The following is a 26,472-nucleotide window of genomic DNA, read 5'->3' as shown; positions in this document are numbered from 1 at the left end:
GGTGTTTTTTTTTTTTTTTTGTCATAGGGAATATGAGTCTCTAAGTAGATTTGCATGCATGTGCATGGGGCGAAGAAAAGTTGAGTGTTAAATGTGTAGAGGTTATTTGCACTGTAAAAAGCCAGTTGTGGTTATAAATGGACAAACTTCAGCGATCAACTCCTGGTGTCTGGTTGCCAAACAGCTCTTTGAAAAGGCACTTTAGCTCTGTAGTGTGGTCATTTGCCATATCCCCATTACTAATAAATATCTTCTAATACCTCCTCCACTAATTACTAATGCAATTGTCTCTCACATGGTGCCCTCTAGTGGTCACAGTATCTGCTTCAGTTTTACTTGTAGCTCTCTTTCCCTGTGAATGACTTTTTGGGCTTTGAACTGCCTCCTGTCAATTACTTTTTATTTAAAATCCAGTACTGGTGTAGTGACACTCATGAGCTAAGCGAGGAGGGCTTGTACTCAAAAAAGAAGTTTAGTTTCAGTTTAGTTAATTTAGTTTATTTGTTTACACATATGCAAAAACCCCCAGAACAAACAAACAAAAAACAAAACAAAACACAAATTAGTATATCCATAAACAGCAGAAAAAAGTAGTTGTAGGAGTAATTTATTTCAGTCCTTGTCAACAATTTTCCAATAGAAATGTGCATAGTAAAGAATAAATAACAACAAAACATTAAATTAAAAGGAAAAATAAAAAATAGAAACTGAAAAGGTATAGGCTAAGGCATAAGCTTGTTATACCTACTTTTTTTTACTTATATTCTTGTAAGTAACTGGCTCACTACTACTACTTGGTTTAGATTAAAAAATAAAACAAAAACCCCCAAAACAAAACAGAACAGAAACAACAACAAAAAACAAATAATAAAAAAAATTCATATAATATTCAAATAAGCATTTCATACACAACAATAATCATACCTCAGTTTTATATTATTTTACATGTAAAATTAAAAAATAATAAACTTGCAAAGTGAACTACACATTTTTATTTGTGATAAATAAGTGACAAAGTTAAAATGACTTGCTAATATTATTATTATTATTGGACAGTTTACACAGGTAATAAAAAGGAAAACACTGGGGAGATGATAACAAAGCTTTCTTGAATGGTGCAGGAGCTCATTTTAAAATATGAGATGGCAGAGCATTTCACATTACTGAACCTCTGCAAATTAAACCACACTGTAATTGAGATGTTTGACAGATAGGGGAGTTCATGGTTATTCCCAGTGGAATAGTTGTGGAATTGATGATTGTAGGAATGCCTTTCATGAAAATATGAGGAAAGGGTCCTGTTCAGGGAACTGTATACACACAGAGCAATCTGTAATCTGTAGGAGTATAAACCTGCACGATTACACTGATGACAATACATGTGATTACTTACTTTCAGAAATGTCAATTATTAAGCTGTGCCTGGAAGTGAACTCTTAATACCTGGCACATGTAGAAGCATTCAAGCGTTCAGTCATGTTTCTTTTACTGATTCATCTCAGTGGTTATAAAATGTGTGGTGTATTAAATGCAGATGAGTAGAGGTGGTTTTTACTGGCAGAAGCTATGACAAATAGCCAGCATGCACCATCATCCCAGCACATTAGCCAGTCATTAATACTTGAATGGCTGCAATACTAAACCAACTGTGAAACCATTTGGTAGAATTATACTACGTACTGCAAATCATACATATTACACTGGTCTTTGTAAATGTATGAGAATTTTAATACCTTCTCTTCCTCGTTTCTTTTCTGTCCCGTGATTTGAGTCATAAGTCTCTTTTGGTTTGTTAGAGTACAACAGTTCAGTTAGACAAGTTTTTATGAAATAGAAGATAATTGTATGTGAAGAATTATGAAACACAAAATATGAATATATCATGTCTAACATGTCTCCTTCTCTACCTGTGTTTGTATTTAGATGAATGATGCAATGGGCTTTGAGCTGCCGTGGGTCTACTTTGTCAGTCTGGTCATCTTTGGATCCTTCTTTGTTCTCAATTTGGTTTTGGGTGTGTTGAGCGGGTAGGTATAGAGTTTGCTTATGGTTGTTTGGTGCTGTGCTTCTAACTTTATGTTGTCCTTTTTTCGTTTTTCACTAACGGATGGATTTTATGACTTGTTTTGATAGGCTAAATGCCACCAATTTATTTCAGATTCTAAGAAAAACTTTATTTCAGAAATGGTTTGATACATGTTCATTTTTCAAATATAAATAGCCATCTGATTGTTAGCTCTGTGACCCTGAGCAGGATAAGCAGGTTTAGAAAATGGATAGATTGTTTGGTGATTCTTCTGATCCTGTACAGTGCTAATTGACTTGGGTTTGACCTTCATTATGCTCTGCCCTGTCCAGAGAGTTTTCCAAAGAGCGAGAGAAGGCCAAGGCTCGGGGAGATTTCCAGAAGCTACGTGAGAAACAGCAGCTAGAGGAAGACCTGAAAGGCTACCTGGACTGGATCACCCAGGCCGAGGATATCGATCCCGAGAATGAGGAGGAGGGAGACGAGGAGGGCAAGCGTAACCGTGAGTTTCCTGTATTTAATTCATTTTGTCCCTCTTCTTTCTCGTCTAAAGCAGGGAAATGAAGAATGCAAACATAACTGTGAGCTACCAAGCCTTAACTTCCTCTGCCTATAAATAATGTTGCACATCTCTTTGTCTCATTCATGGTGAAAGGAGGCAGGTGAAGAGGGCAAACCATTACTCATCTATCTGTTGTTATTCCACTCTGAGCTCAAGCTCACTGATGCCTTTAATGTATCATAAAGGAAATGTTTTATGTATCTGGGACACGCTGCCCTGGCTCAGCTAATAATACATGGCTTTTTCCCACAATCAGATGTTGACGGAGTCTTTAAAGCAGAGCCCGTCCGATACTGAATTTTTGGGGCTGATGCTGATACCAGTGTTAGAGAGTAAAAATTCCAACATCGATATTTCAGCCCATATTCTTAGATTATATATGTACATAGTGCTTGTATACATATGCTGGACTGAGTAGTTTCTTAAGTTTTCTGTGTTTGTAATATGTCAGAACATGCTGGCTTATGTTGGTAATTCTCAGCTGGTTTCTACTTTGAACCATTAGTGAGCTGGCTGTTTATTTACCTCCAGTTGTATTTTGCTAGTTCTTGTCTTCTGTTGAATGACACATTACAGGGTTGACATTACCAAGAGTTGATTCTTGTCTTTCACTCCACACTTCTTGTCACAGTATTGAAAGTCAGGATGCCCCCTGCTGGACAAACTATGTGTTGACACCATTTCTGAACTACCTAGGCATCTTATTCTGCATTAAATTCTTTGAATAAAAAGTTTCTATATCATTGCATATCAGACAACATATACGCTGATACGATATATATGTGATATGTGACCGGGCGCTAAAATTGGTCAACTGATAAATCGGTCGGGCTCGACTTCCAAGCACGTAAAGAGTGACCACATAAAACTGCTCCACTGACATACTGACAGGTTACACTTAGAATGACATGCTCACACGAGACAATCACATCTCATATTCAGTACAAACGGACAGTATCGGATGTCGCTGATTATAGATCACATGCAAATGTCACCTCACAAAGACATGCCCAATAAAATATATCTTTCTTGGGGTGTCATCTTGTGCAGTGTGGTATAAAACACCATTTCTATAAGAGGAAATTATCCCAGAAAACAGTTACACATATTGTACCAAAATGAGACATTCACCACTTGAATAATTACCTCTCTTTTTCTGACAGAATTAGCAGCATGTAGTGGGATTGTGTTATAGTAGTCCTCTTAAGACATTATCTCAATGCTATTTTACAATGCCTTTATATTTGATATTGCTGCCATTAATTTGGTTGTGGTTAGAAATATATTCTTCCTTGTGTGTCTTCTGTTTGCTTACATCACATTTACATGAACCACAATGTTCTGCATCATCACACTGTTTGATAGTATTAAATGATATACAGACAAATAATGTATATAATGATAATGTATTACACATGTGGATACTCATGATTATCCACTGATCAGTGCAGACATAAACTCTCTGCAGGTTAGGTTGGTTGTGATCACCTTCCTGTGGAACCAGCAACCATGTGTGCTACTTAGGGAAAAATACTGCCTCCATTAATGAGTTTTATTTGTCAATTGTAATCACATCAGGTACATCTCCTGCATTAGTGTTACAGGATTCTAAAAAAACAAACAAAAAACCTCTCCTTGGGGTGCCACAGCAGTGCTGTGAAGTAAGCGAGTGAAAACTGTGACTTTATCAACCTTGGAAGCAACTTCTGAGGAAGCACTAAGAAAGTGGGCGACAGCAGTTCTGTGATTTTCGGTCTTCTCTGTGGTGTGGCCTTGTGTGTGCTGTCACCATGACAACACGGGTAACTGTGGATGTTTGGTTGTGTGTGTGTGTGTATGTATGAGAGAGAGAGAAAATATTGCTTATTCTGATCTGAAGGAGGCTTAGCAGGATGTTTGCACCCTGTGTGGTTTTCCGGTGAGAAAACCAGAATTCGAATAACTAGAATCCATTCACACGTACATTTCTGACTAGTCATTTGACTGGTACAGTAAATGGGAGGGGTGGCTGCCTCAGACTGTTTGTGCTGGCAGTAAAAATTAAGAATGACTTTGATTTATTAAGCTGTGGGTGGTTGCATAGTGTCATAAGACTTTCTTTAAAAATTCTAGTCCTGATATATTTAACAGAAAAAGAAACACTACAAAATGTCTTCAAGTACTGTTTTTATTGTACACCCTTAATCTCTACACGTTATCTGCTTATATGCCTGAATCTGTAAAAGTACGAGTTTTGATTAGATAAAAACCTTAAGTATTATAACTTTAAAGCTCCTTTGCTATGTGATTCCTCTACCTTATGTCTTCTTTTTGTTGTAGAAGACCTTAATGATACTTGCATCATGTAGGAGATGTGGAGCATGTGGTGTCAGGAAATGTACCAAGGTTTGGAGTGGTATGAGCTTTATGTTTGATGAGATGAAGGCAACAGGTGTGTGCTTCCTTGCTGTGTGCACTCTGTAGAGGTCCACAGTCTCTCATCCTATAATTCTACATGATGAAAGCATCTGCTGCTATAGGCTACAGACTCTTTTATGCTACAGCAATAATAGGTTTTGTTTTAAGTGCTAGTTTTAGTCTCGTCTAATCTACTGTGCATCGTCAAATTAAGCCTGTGATTGTCTCTTTGAAAGTCATTTGTCTATACCAAAAGATGGTGCGGTAGCACAAGCAGCAGTTTGGAGTGACAGCATATTTTGTGTTATCAAATGTACAATTTAAATATTTTTCCTTTGTTCTTTAAAATCTTTCAAATACCCACTGAACGTGGGATGTCAATGATGTGTCAGTATGTTTATTAATGGGCTGAAGGCAAAGCAATTTTCAGAGATTGCTTCATTTGTTTTACATTAGAGTCATTTTAAAGATGCTAGAGTTACATAAAAATTAGCAAATACTGTAGGGGCTTGCAGGAAGTTTCAGAAAGTTTGCATTTCTAATTAGGTGACAGCATAAGCATATAGATGTTGACACTGTTTTTAGGGGTCAGCTATAATACACAAGTAATTTGGTTATTCTTATTTTGCATAAAAATAAACCTCAGTGAATAAATTCAAAAATAGTAAAACAAAACAAGATTTAAAAAAAAAAAAAAAAATCAGCAGCAGGTAGCTTTAATGCAAACAGTTCATTCATTTAAATCTGTATCTATCCTTGTCCACTCCTTCGCACCCAACATTGAGTGTTATGTTTAATTGTGTATGTCCAGTGTTGACACAGAACAGTCTATCAGGATCCACATCACTAGATGCAAATCAGCATCACAATGCATTTAGATGCTTTGGCCTACAGTTTTGCTGCTGGCAGCCTCAGCTGGCGGTTATTATTCATCGTCCATCACAGTTGCAACAAAGACATTCCTTGTTATACCTGCAGCTTGCTAACGTTCATGCTTTTATGTTCTCTTTCTTCTTGTGTGTCAGTAACAGTACTATGGAAAAGATGCTGTGGCAGACACTAGTGCTACAGTCCTGCCTCTGAATTGGACCAGGGTGACACACTTTCACGAGTTGCTTTTAAAAAAAAGATTAGATCATTATTGGGCTTTTTTGCGTTTATTAGATTGTACACCTGAAGATAAACAACAAAGGGGGACAGAAAGAGAGCATGACATGACAGCAAAGGGGTCGCTGCTAAGGACTAGCTCATGGGGTGCACGCTCTACGAGGTGAGCAACCCCATAAGTTGTTTCATTTTAAGCATAAAACTACATTAAATAATACATATGATTATTAATTGTATATCTCAAAGAAGGCTTGCAAATTAGAGGCAAACAACAGCTGTTTGACAAAACATGCCTCTTTTAAAGGACAAAGGAAACACATCTTCCATGAAAGCAGACATTAAAACTCTTTTTTTGCAATAGGTTTTCTCTTCATCTTTTTCTCCTCCTTGTGAAAGACCTTTCCGTCCGACTGCTTCCTCCAGCTCAGTTTGACGCCTTCAGTCACTCCTTTGGCCTTCAGCCTCTGTTTGAGCTGAGATACAGAAAGATTTACTTTACACAGTGTCACACAGAGAAAATTTCTTATTGAACTGATCAAATCCTACATCCTTTTCACATTGTCCTTGAAGCTCTGTGTTTGGAGCACCTTACTTCATACTTCTATTTACTTGTTTATGTACATATTTTCATTTAATTCATTTTTTTTCTTCCCAGTATGACTATAGCTCCTTTATCCTTGGCAGTTGTTTGATACAAGTCTACTCAAAACAATAATGACATGTAAATAAGAGAACTCAGTCTCCTGGTCTTTGAAGAAACTTCTATCTGTCTGCGACCATCTCCAGCTGTTCACGTCATCGTACATGCCTATCCAGGCTAGCTAAAAGGGAGAAATTGTGTCTTTAGGATTTTAAGTTGTGTTTCTTTAGCTAAACTCACTAACTGAAAAGACTATACATTACAGCACAATACATTAAACCATTTATCAACATCAGACTGTAAACAGTGGCCAAAGTTACTATTAATTACTGTTAGTTGCCCTGGAACTAATCATTCTTAATCAGTTTCATCCACTTTGCACTGGCAATCTGTTATTCATGAGAGGCTGATGTTTGGTGGACTGCCCCTCTGGTGCGAGTGCATAAGAAGGCAGCACTGAAGTTCAAATAATTCAGTTCATTCTTTCAATTTTCCTGTCACTGATCATTACGTTACATATTTGTCAAACTGGCTCTGATGTGATAGATCGACAAAATGATGGAGAAAAGTGGAGAATTTACATAGCTGCCATCTGAGGCGATCATTTTGCTTAAATCGCCCATGTTGTTCAGGATCTTCACGTCCTCCATGCTGTCAATAGTGGCCAGGTCTGTGTATTTTTCTTTGCAGTATTTCAGTGCTTCAGTCATGTTCTTTCGGTCATAAACAAAATGATACTGACGGTCAACATGTGAGAAGACCGTACTCAGCACTGTAATGACTGCTGTATATTTGACACTGGTTTGTTTGTTCAGTATGATGGGGGTTCCTTAGCCACAAAAAGTCATGAAAGTCTACACACTACATTTTGTTTAATTACTGATTATTGGTTTTAAGGCAGTTACTTGTGTTTTCTCTGCCATTAAAAGCTGTAATCAGTCATTCTGCCTGAAAGAACCACAGGTAAAACAGTGTCACTGTGGGGCTCATCTGTGAGTTCTGTGTCCTGTGATCTATATGCATCTTTCAGTTTGGTATCCCAGTGATAGACTGGCTGTTTCAGGTCTTTGAGAGTATTTCTGCATTATGTGAAAAAAGTTGAATGAAGCCTTCTGTGGCTCCAGAGCGAGCTGTGTGAAGTCTCATACTGTAAATGTCCTCAAGTGATGTCACTTGACTCAGCTTTGGTTGTGTCTGAAGAGTGTAAATTTGAAAATGACAAAAATCTAAAGGTGTGGACTTAAAGAGAGGTGATCTTACCAGATCTCTGCAGCCCGCTCCTCATCTCTGCTTGAGGCTAGCGGCGTGATGCTACATTAGCAGCTAGTAGCAGAACACACCCGACTCTTCAACCCAATTAGAGTAGTAGAGTTGCATCATGAGTAATGCAGGTGGCAGGTTTTGACATGCAGTGCCTTAAAACCATTCACAGTGCAGCCAGTGCACATGCACCTGTCATTAAGTTTTTTATATCCTCCACTGATCTCCCTGCTTTTACCTCTGCTGCTGTTGTTGTAGACTAGACACCCGAGACAACACACTAACTTTCTCTGCTTGATCCCTGCAGTGACTGTGTGCCTTGTAAAATAACTGTCTGTAGATTGCTGCTAACATTAGTTTTTCCCTCTTTCTCCCTTACTTCCTTTTGTTTCTTCATATCCTCTTCTCTTGTTCCCAACAGTTGTTCTCTTGTCTGCCTCCTCTTCTTTCTTCTCTCAGAAGTCTTGTTAATTACAAATCCTTTCCAGTCTTATATTGCAATAATAGTTACTGTGTCCAGAAGCTGATACCAATACTGGATGTTTGAGGCCAATATTGTTGAGAATTTGGTGTGTTTTTTTTTTTTTTTTAATTGGCTGACATAAATGCCAATACTGGCATTTCTGCATTAAACTAATATATATGGGCCTGACTGATATACAATACTGTAATGAAACAACTATTGTCTACCACACACTACTATCAGATACTGTAGGAGTGAACGATATACAGTAAAAAAAAAAAGAAGTAATTTTTTAAATTATGTAGCCCTACTAACTTACTTGAGTGAGCAACTACCTCATGTGTCAGGAAACTGTGTTGCAACTTTATATTCTCATGTCAGCACTTGTGCAGCACATAGGCTACAAATTATTGTGAACAGGAAAAAATTGATCCCGTTACTCTTCTGTCTCAAGGCCTCCTTAACCTTTGTCTTTTCTGTTATGTGCCAGTCTCCTTCATAGAAGTGAATAATTTACAGTGTACAACAAAGTAGTCCGCAAGAGGATATTACTGTATTACTGTATGTCCTGTACACTTGTTTTGTAGCTTCTCTGGACATGGTAGCTGTGTCTGTACTGTAGTTTGTATTGCAGCTGTCTTTTGCCACAGTACATTCCTCTCTCTCTTGTTCTGCTGTGTACTGACTCACTGCTTCCTCTGCTGTCTGGCTGTGTGAACTGCATGTTGGTAACACCAAGGGGTCACGCTGGCTGACCTCACTGAGAAGAAGAAAGGAAAGTTTGGCTGGTTCACTCAGTCAACAGAGACACAGGGTAAATGCGGGAGTGTGTGTTTATCTGCGCATGTTCATAAGGACAGGTCATCTTTGTCCTGGAGGGCGCCTCTGCTTGCATGTGCTTTGCTTATGCTTTTGTTCGTGCTTTCGTGTTTGCATGCCCTTGGTTTCATTGATCAGTGTTTAATCCTTACCATCGTCATCCCAAGCAAATCCATTTCATCCAGCACATACACCTTATCATTCATTATCAATGAACTCCTTTAAACTTTGCAACACTTTGTCCCCCTCCAGCCAACAAAGCTCTGAAACAACACTTTGTACATTAGAACAGATGATGGGCTGATGGAGGAAAATTATCCTCCAGCCTCTACGTCACAGTGGAGAGGGATGTGTGCCGACTGCAGTTTATGGGAAATGTGGCTTTCAGTTTAAGGAACACTAATGTTACACATAACACACACACACACACACACACACACACACACACACACACACACACACACACACACACGTGATGATTTAACATTTAGCATATTAATGACACAAACACATGTACAGTAATACCTGTTAAGTGTTTAAGTGTGTTAGCAGCCAGTTCCTTATTTCTGAAACCTCTTGCCTGCAACATTTTTATTTTAGTATCAGTTTAAATATTACATTATGACACCCCTTGTAATGTATAGAAATACACAATAATGTTTTCAGTTGATTTCACGAGTGTGTTAACTATATTTTGGATCAGAAGTGAGAGGAAGAACAATATTGTCAAACTATTTGTGTTCAGATCCCTCATCCAGTCATCATCATTTGCTTTTCATTTGTCATTTATAAAGAAAATATTTTCTGCATGTACAGTATATATGATTTCCAATATACTGTATGCTGTAACCCTGTGACTATGTAACTAATACCTGTTGCAGCATACAGACCTGGACCAAATAGTCTGATCAAACATTTCAACTGAACAAAGCAGTCAGTACTGAAATGATTCAACATTCAACAAGTAAACTCTTTTATCTGAATAACAACATTTGTGTGCTGATGTTTCCAATTGGTAAATGGTTTATAAAATGACTGATTTACAAAGTCCAATTTGACTCAGGTCTGGCAGCATGTACTCACCGTGACTTGATCTATGCAGAAACCTTAAGATACCTCATTTGTTCATTTTTCAGCCTCTTTCTTTGAGAACAAAAAATATTCTGTTCTAAGGAAAACCTGGCTGAATTTCCTTTTCATTAATGTCAAAGTTTGAGAAGGATTCGGCTAGCATTTTGGTGGTTTGGTTCGACCTGTACACTCTGAAAAAATATGAAAGAAAGATAAAATTGCAGCTGACAAATCTACAAGCAGAAAAGGCAAAATTAGAGATCCAGTGCTTACAATCAGCGAGGATCTAAAAATATCAGTAACTGTTTAGTGAAGCTCAAACTGCAGTCTGATGTGTGATTCTCTGTGTAGTAGATTAGAGGACTGTTCTTTTCAATATGAAACCAAGCCAAACCAAAAATGCCTGGGTGTCAACAGAAAAATCTTTTATAATGAGATTTTTGTAGGTGAAACCTGTTTCCTTCAGGACACAGTTTTTACAGTACATCCTACACCTCTGTGTTAACTTGGCACTTTATCATCTCATGTTATTTCTCTCTTGTTTGTGTGTGTGTGTGTGTGTGTGTGTGTATGTGTGGTATCACAGCGAGCATGCCCAGTGAGACAGAGTCAGCGAACACAGAGAATCACAATGGAGAGGAGGACAAATCCCGCTGCTGTGGGCCGCTGTGGTGAGTGCGACATATTGTTATCATGATGAGCCAATAAAACCAGGTTCATAAAGGACAGTCGATGCACCCAGTGGGGCTGTTGTACTGTACATGTTACAAAATGTGACTCAAACACAGGGTGCACAATTGCACATGTTGTTACTCTTTATTTAAAGTCGCCTCATCTTTTATTCTCCCCAGTCAAAAAATTACTAAGTCAAAGTGCAGGTTAGTACCTTGGTACTGTGTGACACTGCATGGCAGATGCCTTCCTCATTCATTTATTTGATTCAACTCATCTTGCATGGCTCATTCTTACCTTGTATTTGAATTGCTCAGATCCCCAGTGTTTTCATAAAAGTTTTTGCGATTGATCCAGTGTCTGTCATGTTTTATGTCTGATCAATCAGTCTTTATCCTGATCTCGCTACAGTTTCATCATTGTGTTTGGTTCCTTGTTGACCCACATAAAATCTACCCAGTCCTCTTTGTAATTGGTATTTGTCCAGTTTTACACAGTGGTATTGTTCTTTCATGTTATTTCACCGCATGTATATCTGTATATGTGAGAAAATGTTAGAATCAAATATATGTAGTTGAAGTCCAAAGACAAAAGATCCTAAAGAAGTATTTGTCTATCAGTCGTCAGTGGCGACGGTGGAACCGTTTCTGCCGCAGGAAGTGTCGTGCAGCCGTGAAGTCTGTGACGTTTTATTGGCTGGTCATCATCTTGGTGTTCCTCAACACTCTCACCATCGCCTCTGAGCACTACAACCAACCAAACTGGCTGACGGAAGTACAGGGTATCTTTTTCTGTTCTGTTTGGTTTTCAGCTTTCTTGACTTTGTTCAACTATGGGACAATTGATGAATTAAGACTTCTCCTCTCTGCTCCTCTCCAGACGCAGCCAACAAAGTTCTCCTGGCGATGTTCACCTTGGAGATGCTAGTGAAGATGTACAGTTTGGGGCTGCAGGCGTACTTTGTGTCCCTGTTTAACCGCTTCGACTGTTTTGTAGTGTGTGGAGGAATCGTGGAGACCATCCTGGTGGAGCTGGCCATCATGTCTCCACTGGGCATCTCTGTTTTCCGTTGCGTACGACTCCTTAGGATCTTCAAAGTTACACGGTGAGCAACAGAAAGAACAGAAAAGTTTCAGGCCATATTCTTTCTCTCAGTCTTTTAATTAAAACAGGGCGATGTGTATTTTTGAGGGTATTTTCAATTTTCAGTTCTATTCAGACTTGTGCAGTAACCAAACTGGTGGCAAAACGTGTCTAAAGGTTGCTATCAACCTTTGCTATTAATTAGGATATTCCACTAAGAAGATTCAACACATACATCCAAGCTTATTGATAGGACATTAAGTTTGCTGCCAGACTGTGCTGTAGCTTTAGAGGAGACAGGGTCAGCTTCTTACAATGACAGCCTACGCCTGGCAGTGCTTGAATGCTGTTCTGATCTGCTGTTGTCACATTAAATACAGTGAAATACAGCACATACAGTATCAGATGTCCTTAGTGAGTATATTGTGGGACATTTTGCTTGATGCAAGGGAGTATGGTCTTCATGCCTTGTCTAACCAATATTATTGCATTTCCCCTCATTGTTCTCACAGGTGTGTCTTCAGTGTATGTGTTTGGCAGTCTTTGTCTGTCCCTCTGTTAACTTGTTTCATATTTCTTCTTCTCCAGTCATTGGGCATCTCTCAGTAACCTGGTGGCCTCTCTGCTCAACTCCATGAAGTCCATCGCCTCCCTGTTGCTGCTGCTCTTCCTCTTCATCATAATTTTCTCCCTGCTTGGCATGCAGCTTTTTGGGGGCAAGTTCAACTTTGACGAGACTGTGACCAAAAGGAGCACATTTGATAACTTCCCCCAGGCCCTACTCACTGTGTTCCAGGTGAGTATGTTGTTTTAGTCGTAATCCTTAGTCTTAGTCCTACTCTATCTATCATAAATTGTTGGATCATGGCAGATGTTTTCTAGAAATCAGTCACAGAATAGATTATATGGCTTCCACTGTATATTGTGTTTGGCAGATCTTGACAGGAGAAGACTGGAATACTGTGATGTATGATGGTATCATGGCGTACGGCGGTCCGGCCTCCTCGGGAATGGTGGTCTGCATTTACTTCATCATCCTCTTCATCTGTGGAAACTGTATCCTCCTGGCCAAAAACCCACACACATGCACACGACACATAACAAACACACACTGAAAGAAATCCACATTTTCTCACTTGCTTGTGTGAAAAAGTTCTGTTATAATACTGAGCCAGTTCATATTGTTCCATATCCTTAAAGCCAGGGTGCGTCTTTCATGTTGGTCAGTGTTTCCTCCTTAAGTCACATGACCAGACATTCTGCTGAATGTCTTCTTGGCCATCGCTGTCGACAACCTGGCAGACGCAGAAAGCCTCAACACAGCACAGAAGGAGGAAGAGGAGGCCAAGAAGAGGAAGAATAGTGCCAAGTACAGCTTAGGACACCTCAACATTTCACATTTGAATTTCCGTTCACAATTTCTGTTTGACTGTAGACATTTGTCACATTTGTTACAAGCGCTTTATCTGTCTCTAACAGGGATGCAAGCGCAGATAAGAGAGTTGAAACAATAGACATCAAGGACGGAGAGACCAAGGTAAAAGACAGAGACTAGCTCTAGATGTATTCATAAATCTGGCAAAGTTTGTTATAAACAGACCTTCTGTCTCAAAGTGCATTTTCTATAGTTTTCATCTCTTATTGTACATTTTTACACATCACTGTGTGCAGGTTCCAGCAGAGGTCTTGCTGGAGGAAGACAAGGAGTCGTACCCTGCCATCGACTCTCCAGGTAAAAGTGACATGTCTTGAGTGAGGAGGATCCAAACTGGGGTCTACAATCAGTCCATGAATTCATGTAATTTCATGGTGTTGTGACTGACTAGAAGTTTGAACAATGAGAAAAAACATCATAGGCAGAGGTCTTAGTGTTATTTCACCAGCTACTGTCAAGTTGAGTTTGCACTGTAGCACAAATATCAGCTCAAGGAAAAGAAATGAAGTCACATTTTGATATTAGTAACACTACACAGCAGTCAGTGGCTTTGGTGATAGCTGATAGGGCACAGCATGCAGGTGAGATCAGGACTTTATTATAAAGCGACTAGGTACCAGACCGTAAGCAGATCTGAGAGGAAGCTATGAAAATTGCAGACAGTGCCAAAAAATCCTCCACAAATTTAGCATGGCAAAACACTAAGGACGCAAAGCTCATTCCAAAAGGAAAGTGAATCTTATTCCACTTTTGCTGGCGATACGGTTTACAAACAGTAACTGACAGATCCTGCATAGTAGGCCTTTAAAACAGCTAAGTGTAAACCACTCTGTAGACTTTATGTAAAAAATTAGATACACTGAATTGAAAGCATCAGTAATGAAACAAACTACAAATACGAATTCTCTTTTGCTAGTGTGTGACGATGACGACGATAATGGCGTTCTCCCAGAAGTCCTGCCAGGGCCTCGCCCTCAGAGGCTGTCTGACCTCACCATCAAAGAGAAGACTCCACCCATCCCAATGGGCAGCGCCTTCTTCATCTTCAGCAGCACTAACCCGTGAGTCTCAGACACGCTGGCACAGGAACCAGTCTACCTGTTCAACAGAAATAAAAGAAACAACTCTGACATCAGTAATAGATGAAGCAAAAAGCTAAAATTAAAGATGCCATATCTGCCTCTGTGCCTCATCCTGTCTCAATTTATCCATCTTTGTTTGTCTTTCTTCGACAGATTTCGCGTATTCTGCCATAAGCTGATCAACCATCAGATCTTCACCAACCTCATCCTGGTCTTCATCATGCTCAGCTCCGTCTCTCTGGCTGCTGAGGACCCAATACGCAACTTCTCTGCTCGCAATATCGTACGTTGACGACCACTGGGACTGCAGTCTTTAACTGTCCTAAAAGGCTGCCCCACATTTTTACACACGACATTTGGAGGCTTTATTTGTCTCACTGTAACTGACAGTCGGCCTTTATCGCAGCAGACATCTTGACGTCACAGAAGAAAAAGCACAGGTGTAAATAATAAAATCAGTGATGGCTGAATTCCATTAAGCTGCGCCAGTGTCGGTCCTGGTATGGTAAAGTCTGTTATACTGTCACACTGTTGTGGCTCACTGGGTCAGAGCCATCGTTAGTGTCATCAGGAACACCTGTCTGTGTCTTAACAGTCAAATTGTCTGCTGTGAAAAAGGCCTATGGAAAACACGATTTGGTAAATGACACTCAAATAACATGAAATCTTACCACCCTAGCTACATAGAAAAAGTACATGGGCAGTGTTTTTATGCTGGCAAGCAGGGGCGGAAATCCCGGGGGGGACAGGGGGGGCATGACTCCCCCTTCAGTAAAGCTGTACCCCCCTAGAATCATTTGAGACACAATTAATAATTTTTGAACAATGCAGTAGTATTTATTAAAAGCACAATGTAAGTGGTGCTCATTATAATCGCGCAAATATGTGCTATTTAAATCTTAAAAGATTTAGTCCCCCCCTCCCATTCCTAGTAGTGGTATATCCCACACTCTTTCCAACGGGCGGGGCTACTTGGCAGCAGTAGCCATGTGGCTGGACCCGCTGCCCACATCGCGCATCGCAGGGTAAGATGTTCACTCACACAGACACAGTTTAACTTACACAAGTTACAACACATCCCATTTACTGTTACAACAAGCCCCAGGCCCAGGCTGATAATATAACTGTCTGCAACATTTCTCCTGCATTGTTCAAAAGCCTACTCAATTACGAGTGCTGCTAAGCTAAAAGCTAATGATTAAGCTCAGAGTTTAGTGATAGAGAGGACAGGAGAGAAAGAAGAGGGAGAGGACAGGACAAGAGCAGTCAGTGGCGGAGCAATGGGTACCTGTCTGTAGGCTCTCCACCTGTCAGTGAGACAAACATGAAAGACGTGCAGACGAGGAGCGGCCATTACGCACGGTTGTGAGGTGCGCAGCGGCAGATCTCACAGCACACTGTTTATAAACCAGTTTACCAGTTTAATTGCAGGAAATGTTTAGTTTTAGTTTTAGTTTAGTTAGTATAGACATTCACTCTGCCTGTTGGAGAGATAGAGAGAAGATTAAAGCGTCAAATTGCGGTAAAAGATGCTGTATAAAAGACAGGCTACAACTTTTTTTCCTTGTCCCCCCCTGGAATTATTCTCTAAAACTTTACTGTTTATTGTCCCCCCCAACTATGAAATGGGATTTTCGCCCCTGCTGGCAAGCTAAGTATATTAACAAATTAATCCTGTCTCCTAGAAATTTTGTTTGTATTTAACTAAAAACTTTTCATAATTATGTTGCAGTGACAACATAATCGCTGCCTGGATTATGTTCAGAGAGAACTTTACTTTGAGTTGATGAAACACTACATTTATATACTTCTCTGGATTGGCAGGCAGGTGGTCAGGGTGGATGGTGGACAAACAGAATGCAGGACTGACACCAGAATCTTAATGCTAATAGAAAATGCAGTTCGCTGTGCATTATGTTTGCCCTTTAAAAACGCATTTGGTGTTTCAAATCCGTGAACTTAATTTCTAGGAGACAGGACTGATCGACATGTGTGACCAACAGTAGTTGTTTTTGGTTTGATTTTTTTTCTTTGAAGACACAACACACTTTGTGCTCTCCTGCTTACCAATTTATTACTGTTGCACAATACTGCATTAGATTCTTACCTCGTGCAGCTTTATTATACTAAGAGTTATGTCTCATCTGTGTATTCATCTTTCTGTATTCATATAAACTGCATCTTATTGTGCTGTTATCCTGGAATGACTTGATGACTTGAACTTGTGCATTGCCTCTTGCAGATACTTGGTTATTTTGACTATGCTTTCACCGCAATCTTTACTGTTGAGATCCTGTTGAAGGTAAATGACCTTTGTGCTGTGTCGTGCTGTGCTGGGTAGAGCTTCAGTAACCCTGCGTGCTTATGTCACTCTGATTGCCTCCTCAGATCCTAGGCTATGCAGACTATGTCTTCACTAGTATGTTTACATTTGAGATCCTTATTAAGGTAAACTATAAAAACTGTTCTGCCTCAGCAACAACCCACCACTTCCAAGCTTGCTGCACACGTCCTCCTTCCCCTCATTTTTGTATGAAATTTTTGGTCAAAATGGCCGCCTGCTTGTCCTTGTTGTCATGGCGCCAGTACGTTAACGTGGAAATCATGCGTTTACGTCAGATATTTTTTATGTCTGTCAGTCACTTTTCCATCACGGCCCACATCCCCTCTTCATCCTCGACCACTTTATAGACCAGTGGCTCTCCAGAGTACAACTATTTGTTTGGCTGTTCTCAAATTTCACAGCTCTACTGTGCTTTTTCTATCTTTTTTTTTTTTTAAAACTTGATGACGATTGAAAAATATATGCTTGATTGGCACTGGTGGCATTGTGAAACCTTTCATCAACCATTATCATTTTTGAAACGTTGAATCTTTGCCAGCATCATTGACTAATAGATTCACATATTTTGAAAAACAAACATTTTTGATTTTTTAATTAGAATTATGTTTGTTTTAAAATATTCTGGACTGTGGAGAGATGACCTTAAATTAACATCAAGCTTTATATCCCACTGCCTGATTGCATACTGTACACACAGATGTGCCCCCTTTTTTCATGTCTTTTTTGACTAATGCACTCCCAAATAATGTGCTTGAAGAAATCCACAAAAATCAGGAACAATTTTATCATGTTTGCTGCTAGAATTAAATCCTCTGCCTTACCCCATTGCTCGCTGCATGCCTGCACCAGGTAAATCTCATGTATTATGGCTTAAGCCTAAAATTTGATCAGTAGAGGATTAAAGGCCCCGTCCCTGGCTTAATCTGCTGCACCGGAAATGAGTGCAGTGGCTTTTGAATAATGTTCTCCATGTCTCCTCTCTGAACATTTTGCATTGTTTATGATATGTCTAGTTTTGTGTGTGGGTGTGTGTGCAGTATTGCACATGTATGTATCTCTGACCACAGTATTTTATAAGTGCTTTTAAGTGTGTATCCTGGCTTATACAACATCATTAATGCAACAGTTCAATTTCAATGCACAACCCAGTTGCCAGAGCATGTGTTAGCATTGTACGTGTCTGGAAATCATGGATATTTTACATTTTGTATAAGTTTCATATAAGTTTCATATAAGTTTCATATGTTGAGATTTTCTTTTTCCCTTACAATTTTCAACTTCATGTTGTCACAACGCTGTGGTTAGCATGTGATTACCTTGGGCACAAAAAAACACTCGGTTATGATTAGGGAAACATGTTTTGGCTAAAATACCCCACTGCTGTCGTAACAACCAACGCTGGAAATGGTTCCAAAAAAATCCTAGTTGTCTGCAATAACACTGCTGGCAAGGTCACAACAAGTCATTAAAAACACACTGCTGCTTCACAGCTGTCTCGTCTAGGTCTCATGCTGTCCACCGTCTTCTCCTGATTAGAAACACAGCTCTTATACATGTAATCTGAACTATGTCACTTCAGAAAGGTTGATATGATACATATGAAACGTACAAATGTAATTGATCCATGGTTTACAGAAACATACACTGCCAGCATTCATTTGACAAATGGGCTGTCAGTGCAGGATCATCAACTGAGAAAAATCAGATTATGTTGCATATTGTTGTCATGAACACTTATGTTTGAAATTCAACATGAATATGTATATAAGGGAATATACAAGAAGAACATGCAAAATTCAACAAAACTTTTTTCGTACTCTAAATGAAATAGTAATAACTGTCATGTAAATCCCACCTCAGAATGATTTGAAGTTGCTCCTTGTATGTGTTTGTGTTTGATGGCAGATCTGTCTTCTTTAGTCCTGACTGTTGTCTCTCCTCTGTCCAGATGACAGCGTTTGGAGCGTTCCTTCATAAAGGGGCGTTCTGTAGAAACTACTTCAACCTTTTAGACCTGCTGGTCGTTGGTGTGTCTCTGGTCTCCTTTGGCATTCAGTATGTATCGTTCACTCATTTTCTCAATGTTGAAATATATATCATGAAGCAACTGTGTGGTATTTTTGCCGTAACAAGTAAACACTGCTGAAAGGAAATTACTCAGCTGAATCAAGTGGTATATTTTTTTCCACAGGTCCTCTGCTATCTCAGTGGTGAAGATTCTCCGTGTTTTGAGAGTCCTCCGTCCACTCAGGGCCATCAACAGAGCCAAGGGACTAAAGGTCAGAATGACAATAATAAAACATGGTGCAGTGTGTATCTGTATGTGTGTGTGTCTAGTATAATTATGCATGCATGCACCTTTGCTTATGGTGCAATGCTGTGTATTGCTACTAATAGTGTGTAACTGTGTGTCCTTTGCAGCATGTGGTCCAGTGTGTGTTTGTGGCCATCAGGACCATCGGCAACATCATGATCGTCACCACTCTGCTGCAGTTCATGTTCGCTTGTATCGGCGTGCAGCTCTTCAAGGTACAGTGAAAAGATGGGAAAAGGAAAAGAGAGATTGAGGATAATGATGTTATAACTAAAACAGCAGGCTCCTCTACTCTAAAACAACAAATATTTGCACAGAAGTAGTGGTTTTAAACAAAAACCTCTGACTTTCTCTGTTGCTTTCTTTTATGTAGGGTAAATTTTATCGCTGCACAGATGATGCAAAATCCAGCCCAGATGAATGCAAGTGAGTTTTTTGATTCCTAATGATTTCCAGGTTTGGACTTTGGCCTGTGTGAGTGTCTCTGTGAATATGCTTGTGTGTACATGTGGTTGATATTTCATCTTTAAATCACAGAGGCACCTACATTCTATACAACAATGGGGACACGGCGCTGCCCATGGTGAGGGAGAGGATCTGGTACAACAGCGACTTCAACTTTGACAACGTCCTCATGGCCATGATGGCTCTTTTTACTGTCTCCACATTCGAAGGATGGCCCACGTAAGTACTTCTTTGCATCTGAGGTAGAATTCAGATTTAGCTATCATTATGGAGAATAATGGCAAGATTTATTTCATGTTTGTTAAATGAAAAATTACTGTTCATTATCTTGACTCCTTGTTCTGTGTGTCCCTGCAGTCTCCTGTACAAGGCCATCGACTCCAACAGAGAGAACATGGGTCCCATCTACAACTACCGAATCGAGATCTCCATCTTCTTCATTATCTACATCATCATCATCGCCTTCTTCATGATGAACATCTTTGTTGGTTTTGTTATTGTCACCTTTCAGGAGCAGGGGGAGAAGGAGTATAAGAACTGCGAGCTGGATAAGAACCAGGTAGGAGGGACCTATTGTGTTTGTGTCTGTGCATTATGCTGATGTGTAGTGGTGCTTTTATTGAACATTTTAAATTTAGTAGGAGACCTCTGTTCATGTCAAATTAGGGATGCACCGAAATGAAAATTTGTGGCCGAAGCCGAATATTATTAAACGCTTGGCCGAATACCGAGTACCGAATACAGAATATTGTTGTTTAGTTTTTCATTAGTTTTTGCAGATGAACCCCCTCCAGATTAGTGTTGTCACGGTACCAAAATTGGATCCCACTGTGCGATACCAATGAAAATATCATGGTTCTGAGTAGTATCACAATACCACAGCGAAAATGAGGCAGATGTGCCTTTTGTCATTTATAAAAAGATAAATCACTTTTCTATAATACATCAATGATATTTCAATGGAATAAATTACTTATTGACTTATTCATACTTCAAAAACAGCATCAATAAGTGATTAACATAGGGGGGATCAAAATAAAATAAATAAATAAAATAAAAATCAACCAGCCACCCTCCTCCCCTGACAAGTAAAGAACAGTCCCTTCATAAGTAAAGAACAGTCCCTAAAGTGCGGTGAGGTTTGTGGACCGTTACCTGCCACAAAGAGAGAAATGTGAACGGCTCGTTTCTCCTCTGACACGTCACATACCTGTGGTCGGCTGGCTCGGCTGTTCAGGTACTTCTGGGCAGTCATGACGCCAAGAAGAGGATGTTATTGGAGCCGACTTGTCCGTCGCCGGTAAGCCGATGGCCGCCGTATTTGACAGGAATACTATGTCTGTGACCCCCGTTCAACCCACAACCGATGGGATTCGCCTTTTGTTTCTGCTGGTGGTTGAAATCTGTAGGCTGCGCGCACAGCGTGCTGAATGATTTAAGCCTATTTTGCTCGCTCAAAACTATTTTTAGTCGCAAATGCGAGTGCTGTGACGGGCGGATCGCCACACTGCCGACATTTTATTTCGCCCGTCACGGCACGCTGTTTGATTGCATTGCTTTTAACTTATTCCACTGAATACCGAATGTGTGTTTTTTTGCAATATTCGGCCGAATGTATTCGGTGCATCCCTATGTCAAATTATTAAAGGAGCAGTGTGTAGGATTGAGTGGCCTCTAGTGGTGAGGTTGCAGATTGCAACCAACTGAATACCCCTTCCCTCATCCTTCCGTTTCCAAGCGCGTAGTAGAACCTCTGGTGGCTGTCAGGTAACTTAAAAACAGGAAAGGCCCTCTCTAGAGCCAGTGTTTGGTTTGTACGTTCTGGGCTACCATAGAAACTTGGTGGTACAACATCGCGGGCTTAGTGTAAGAGGTCCTGCTCCCTATGTAGATATTAAGGATTCATTCTAAGCTATTCTAAGCGAAAACACAATTATTGGTAGTTTCAGGTGACTATACACTAATAAATAATAATAATAAAACATAATTACAAATGTATTCCATTTTTGCCAATAGTTCCCCCTAAATCCTACACACCAGACTTTTAAGTATTTGTCATTTGATAATCCTGACTAAATGGATCTGGCTAAATAATGATGCATCTTTTCATCAATAAAATGTTTCTGCTTTCAAAAATGAAGAGTGACGTATTAAGAAATGGATGTAGTAAAAGCTACAGTCCTTCTGCTGTATCTTATTATTGATTGTTCCAAATAATGTCTGTTTTTTTTTACACAAGAAAACATGTAATACTTTTCTTGACTCTGTTTGTTTGTCCGTTTCTCTCTTTGCCTTCACCTACCCTCACCACCACTGTAGCGTCAGTGTGTGGAATATGCTCTTAAAGCTCGTCCTCTGCGGCGCTACATCCCCAAAAACCCCTACCAGTACAAGTTCTGGTATGTGGTCAACTCTACTGGCTTTGAATACGTCATGTTTGTCCTAATCATCCTCAACACCCTGTGTCTGGCCATTCAGGTGAGTGCTCTTTATTCAGTCTTTTAGGTGAAATTGACATAAACTTGCTGGTTAATCTGCCTTCGGTCATCATATGTGTCAAATTTATTCAATTTTCAAACACTGAGAAAAATGAATGCCTGCGTCTGGGAATGTAAATGATCATTTAGTTTGGATTTCCACAATGCTGCATGAAGTTAAAGTTTTTTAATTTCCTTTGCTTGTCATCTGAATAAAGATAAACATAAGTTAAAATACATGCATTATTATGTTTGTTTTATATTTCTTATCAGTCAGTCTGCCTGTCTCTTTGCAGCATCATGGTCAGTCTCATCTGTTTAACTATGCCATGGACATCCTCAACATGGTCTTCACTGGGGTTTTCACTGTGGAGATGATACTCAAGCTCATCGCCTTCAAACCCAGAGTAAGTTTCCTCTCCTCTCCTCTCCTCTCCTCTCCTCTCCTCTCCACAATATTTATACAAATAAATGCAAAACTACCATCAGTTCCTTAGATCATCTTGTTTAGAGTTTTTCCTTTTAGATCTCCCTTTTTATTTCATGCCTGGAAAGGTCCATATTTTTTTAGCCTTGTTCAGACTGCAAGTCCAAACCTGTTTTTTTTTTTGTTTTTTTTGGCATATCCAGATTATGTCCAGATTGATTTCATAAAGTCTGGACAGCAATAAAACCACATGAAATGCAATTGTGCAAATTGAATCCAAACCACAGTTGGAGGTGATTTGAAATTTAATTCCAATCAGATTTCTACATATGCGTCTCAGTCCGGCGGCTCTGGCTGCTCAAATGGGATTTCAAAGTGTCAACTACAAAGTGACAGAAGTACTGTGCAGAATCCACACAGCTATTAGCAGAGTACTATGGAGGGAGATAATAGTCTGTAACAGACACTGAAATAAACTATCTGTGATTGGTGTGATTGTTTAGAGGGCAAAATGATGGGGGACTCCCTAAAAACTATTTTACCCGGTGCGGTTCCCTACGTCTAAGTGTTGTGTGCCTGATGCCACATCCTTGTCGGCTTGCACTTTTTGGATAAGCTAGCAAAATTGTAACCTAGAAAGTTGTTTATTAACGTAAGCTTTGCCTTAATCACAAGATTAAACCTACAGAAGACTTCTTTGTGATCATTTATACACAAAGATACAATTAGATTTTTTTGCTCCTTGTACTGCTCGATAAGTCTTCCCTGCAGATTTTCAAATAAATTTTTACCTGACTGCTGATTCATTTCTTAAATTGACCATCATAACATTTAGATGGACCAAATTATGACCATCACAAAAATCAGATGGGGATACAGGATACTGTTGATGCAGTATCCTGTATCAGTGTAGTATTCAATCTATTTTGCCTAATATTCCAAACGTTAGAAATAAAACTAGTCTAAACTTTGCCACTCCAACTTCACATTTTTGTCAAACCTAAATCATTCAGGATGATTGTTCTGCATTCTTACAAAGTTGCACACAGGTTATCATATAAAGTATGAAGGTGCACTCAGATCACCTGCTGAGATGGTCACAGAGCTCTCTTAAGCTTGCACTGCTGCGTCCCGCAAAGCCATGCACATCAATGTGAAATACCATGCTTTTAGGGGATCCCAAATTTTGGACCTTCACTTCTCATGTTTCTGCATTGGAAAGCCATCAGCGTAGTAATGTAACCACAGCAACCCATGCAGATAGGTTAGTGTTGTCTTGACACACATATCTGATCTGATCACTTGCAAACAACAGTGCGGACAGTCTGTCTTAGAGATCTGATAATGGAAACAAATCTGATATGCCTGCAGTCTGAACGTAGGCTATGACTTTTGTCTGAAAGCACTCCACTTTTCCTTTTAACCCAGCCCTCATACACTCTTCCTGACCCTCTTACCTTACCTCTTGGGCTCTTTGCCCACTGGCTGCCTTATCGTCACCTTCCATTACTCCTCACCGTAACCTCTCTACCTCTTATACTTCCCCTGCTTCCCCCTCCTCTCCTGCCTTCCCCTCTCCTCCTGCTGGCTGTGCATGCTGCCATATCAGGGCTATGTCGGGGACGCCTGGAACGTCTTCGATGCTCTGGTCGTGATTGGCAGTGTAGTCGACATCATACTCAGTCAGGTAGAAAGACCTTAGTATGTACAACTCTGTCAATCCCTCTTCCTGCTCTCCCACTGCTGCTGCCACTTTCCGTTTTTTCCTTCCTTCACTTCTTTCCTCCTTTCCCTCCCTCCTGTCTTAAATTTGTGTTATCTTTTTAGGTTGGCTCATTAAGCAAGTCTGTTGAATCTGTTGTGAGCACCATAGACCAAATACATGCTGATTGGCTGGAAAAAATTGAGTCAGCTGCCTGCATGTTAAATGCTAACACATGCATTATATGAAGCTGCTGCTCCACAGTGTTAAGATCTTGTTAAATTGTTTAGTTTTAAGTCTATGGTGGCCATTTCTGTCAGCCTGCCACTGTATCACTGGGAGTAAAAATGTTTTTTGAAATGGATGCTTAATGACAGATGGCTAATTTGAAATATAGGATAGCCAAGTAAATAATTTCTATGAATTTAACTCTCACAGACTCAGTGGCAGGAAGGATTTTATTTTCCACCTCACTCTCTTAAATCTAATCACAACTTTTTGATGGTCTCCTCTTTCTATCTTTCATAATCCTTCTTTTTACATTTTCTTTCTTGCTCTGTTGTCTCTCTTTCTCTTTCTCTGTGCGTCTTTGTTGCTCGTGCTTGCAGAACTATTTTGCTGATGCATGGAACACGTTTGATGCCTTAATTGTTGTGGGTAGCGTGGTTGACATTGCCATCACTGAGATCAATGTAAGTAGTCATTTATCACACATACAAGCCTGTCTTACTGTGACACTCCCAGCAGGAGGGCCTTGCTTTAGCATCAGAGTTGCATTCAAGATCACAACGATCTTTTTTATGCATAAATCACTGTTCTTCCCAACTCCAGCATTTGTCATAAAACCAGTTTCATGATATGGTAAAATTGTTATGGGGTTGCTCAACTAATTTTGTTTGCATTTAACAGTTGCATTTGTTTATTGTGAGAACCATGATTCTCCTGTCCACATTAAATAATTCTGTAACTGAACAGAAATAAAGAAAAAAAAGGTGAAGGAAGACTTTCACATGTGTTATGATATTAAGTGTTATAATAATTATATATAATAATTTGTCACACTCCTCTGGTGTAAAGGAAAACTACAGGTTGTGAACATACAGTAGATGTACAGTAATTTTATTTTTTATATATTCAAATAATATTCATTGAGAATATATTTATAAAAAAACAAACTTCAACATGCTGATATGTCCCAGTTTTTTATTGAGTCCTTAAAATCCCCACGAACCAGCCTTTTTGTTTTTTTCTTTTCTTTTTTTAACAATTAATCGATTAAAAAAAAGCAAGTTATAAAAGCTTCCAAATTTGGGAACTGTTGTTTTCACCAGCTATCATTTAAAAATCTTGGCTGTAATCATTTTGTGTCAAACGTAACTCCTTTGAATCTGCTGTGCTGCTACTGCAAGGCCACTCTGCACCCTGGTTTGCAGCAGCTGTTGTTAACACTGACTCCATGCTTGCTGCCGGCTTGTCCATGTTATGAATAAGTTTGTTTGTCCTGTCTGTCTCGTGCTTTGAGTGAATGTTTTAGGTAATACACACACTGTACACCATCACTGGTCAAACTCTAAACTGGTCCAGCCACGAGGTCCAGATTCCTCCCTAGCCATTTGTTCAAGGTCCACACACTTTAATACATTCATCATCATACTTGCGTTTGGCCATGTCGTCAAGCTAGTCTACTGTCTCTGTCAGGTAGCTGTCTGTTACTCACTCCACAGCAGGAAACATCACTTCAAAATAAACACTCTCTGCTGGAAATTCCCTGTATTTCAAAATAAAGTGTGTTTTTTACAAAGTTGACACGTTTGCGTCACTTGCAGTCCATTCAGAATGGAAAACAACAGGGTGGAATGTAGAACAAGCTGGGTTTCATCAGCATAGCAGTGGTAGGAGAAGCCATGTGAGTGTATGGCAGCACTAAGCTTCCCTGTGTAGAGGGAGAATAGTAGAGGGCCCAGCATGGAGTCCTGTGGAGCTCCTGTTGTCAGGCTGCGCTGTTCAGACACAGATACTTTCCATGTCACTTGGTGAGGCAGGTAAGATGCAAACAGAAAGAGTGTACAGCCTAGGACTCACATTTCTTTAAGGGTGGAGAGGAGGATCTGGTTTTTCACTGGGTC

The 26,472-nt window shown here is 39.7% G+C and overlaps 1 protein-coding gene across 1 annotated transcript in view; it reads left to right on the top strand.

Moving 5' to 3' along the window:
* The window catches only part of cacna1db (calcium channel, voltage-dependent, L type, alpha 1D subunit, b), a 114,513-nt gene that overhangs the window by 63,675 nt on the left and 24,366 nt on the right, over positions 1 to 26,472 (top strand). Inside the window, exons 8-29 of the mRNA XM_050063865.1 lie at positions 1,924 to 2,027; positions 2,359 to 2,528; positions 10,932 to 11,016; positions 11,638 to 11,798; positions 11,897 to 12,122; positions 12,689 to 12,896; positions 13,036 to 13,156; positions 13,355 to 13,469; positions 13,580 to 13,637; positions 13,772 to 13,832; positions 14,452 to 14,596; positions 14,771 to 14,900; positions 16,860 to 16,919; positions 18,910 to 19,016; positions 19,153 to 19,240; positions 19,383 to 19,490; positions 19,649 to 19,701; positions 19,813 to 19,959; positions 20,098 to 20,299; positions 22,060 to 22,218; positions 22,514 to 22,624; positions 24,254 to 24,331. Coding sequence (XP_049919822.1) covers positions 1,924 to 2,027; positions 2,359 to 2,528; positions 10,932 to 11,016; positions 11,638 to 11,798; positions 11,897 to 12,122; positions 12,689 to 12,896; positions 13,036 to 13,156; positions 13,355 to 13,469; positions 13,580 to 13,637; positions 13,772 to 13,832; positions 14,452 to 14,596; positions 14,771 to 14,900; positions 16,860 to 16,919; positions 18,910 to 19,016; positions 19,153 to 19,240; positions 19,383 to 19,490; positions 19,649 to 19,701; positions 19,813 to 19,959; positions 20,098 to 20,299; positions 22,060 to 22,218; positions 22,514 to 22,624; positions 24,254 to 24,331 — 2,697 coding nt within the window. The remainder of the gene's footprint in view (positions 1 to 1,923; positions 2,028 to 2,358; positions 2,529 to 10,931; positions 11,017 to 11,637; positions 11,799 to 11,896; positions 12,123 to 12,688; positions 12,897 to 13,035; positions 13,157 to 13,354; positions 13,470 to 13,579; positions 13,638 to 13,771; positions 13,833 to 14,451; positions 14,597 to 14,770; positions 14,901 to 16,859; positions 16,920 to 18,909; positions 19,017 to 19,152; positions 19,241 to 19,382; positions 19,491 to 19,648; positions 19,702 to 19,812; positions 19,960 to 20,097; positions 20,300 to 22,059; positions 22,219 to 22,513; positions 22,625 to 24,253; positions 24,332 to 26,472) is intronic.

Source organism: Epinephelus moara, chromosome 16, assembly GCF_006386435.1.
Source record: "Epinephelus moara isolate mb chromosome 16, YSFRI_EMoa_1.0, whole genome shotgun sequence".
In the NCBI taxonomy this organism is placed as follows: domain Eukaryota; kingdom Metazoa; phylum Chordata; class Actinopteri; order Perciformes; family Serranidae; genus Epinephelus; species Epinephelus moara.
The sequence above is the reverse complement of the archived record's forward strand: the minus strand, read 5'-3'. Positions and strand labels throughout refer to the sequence as shown.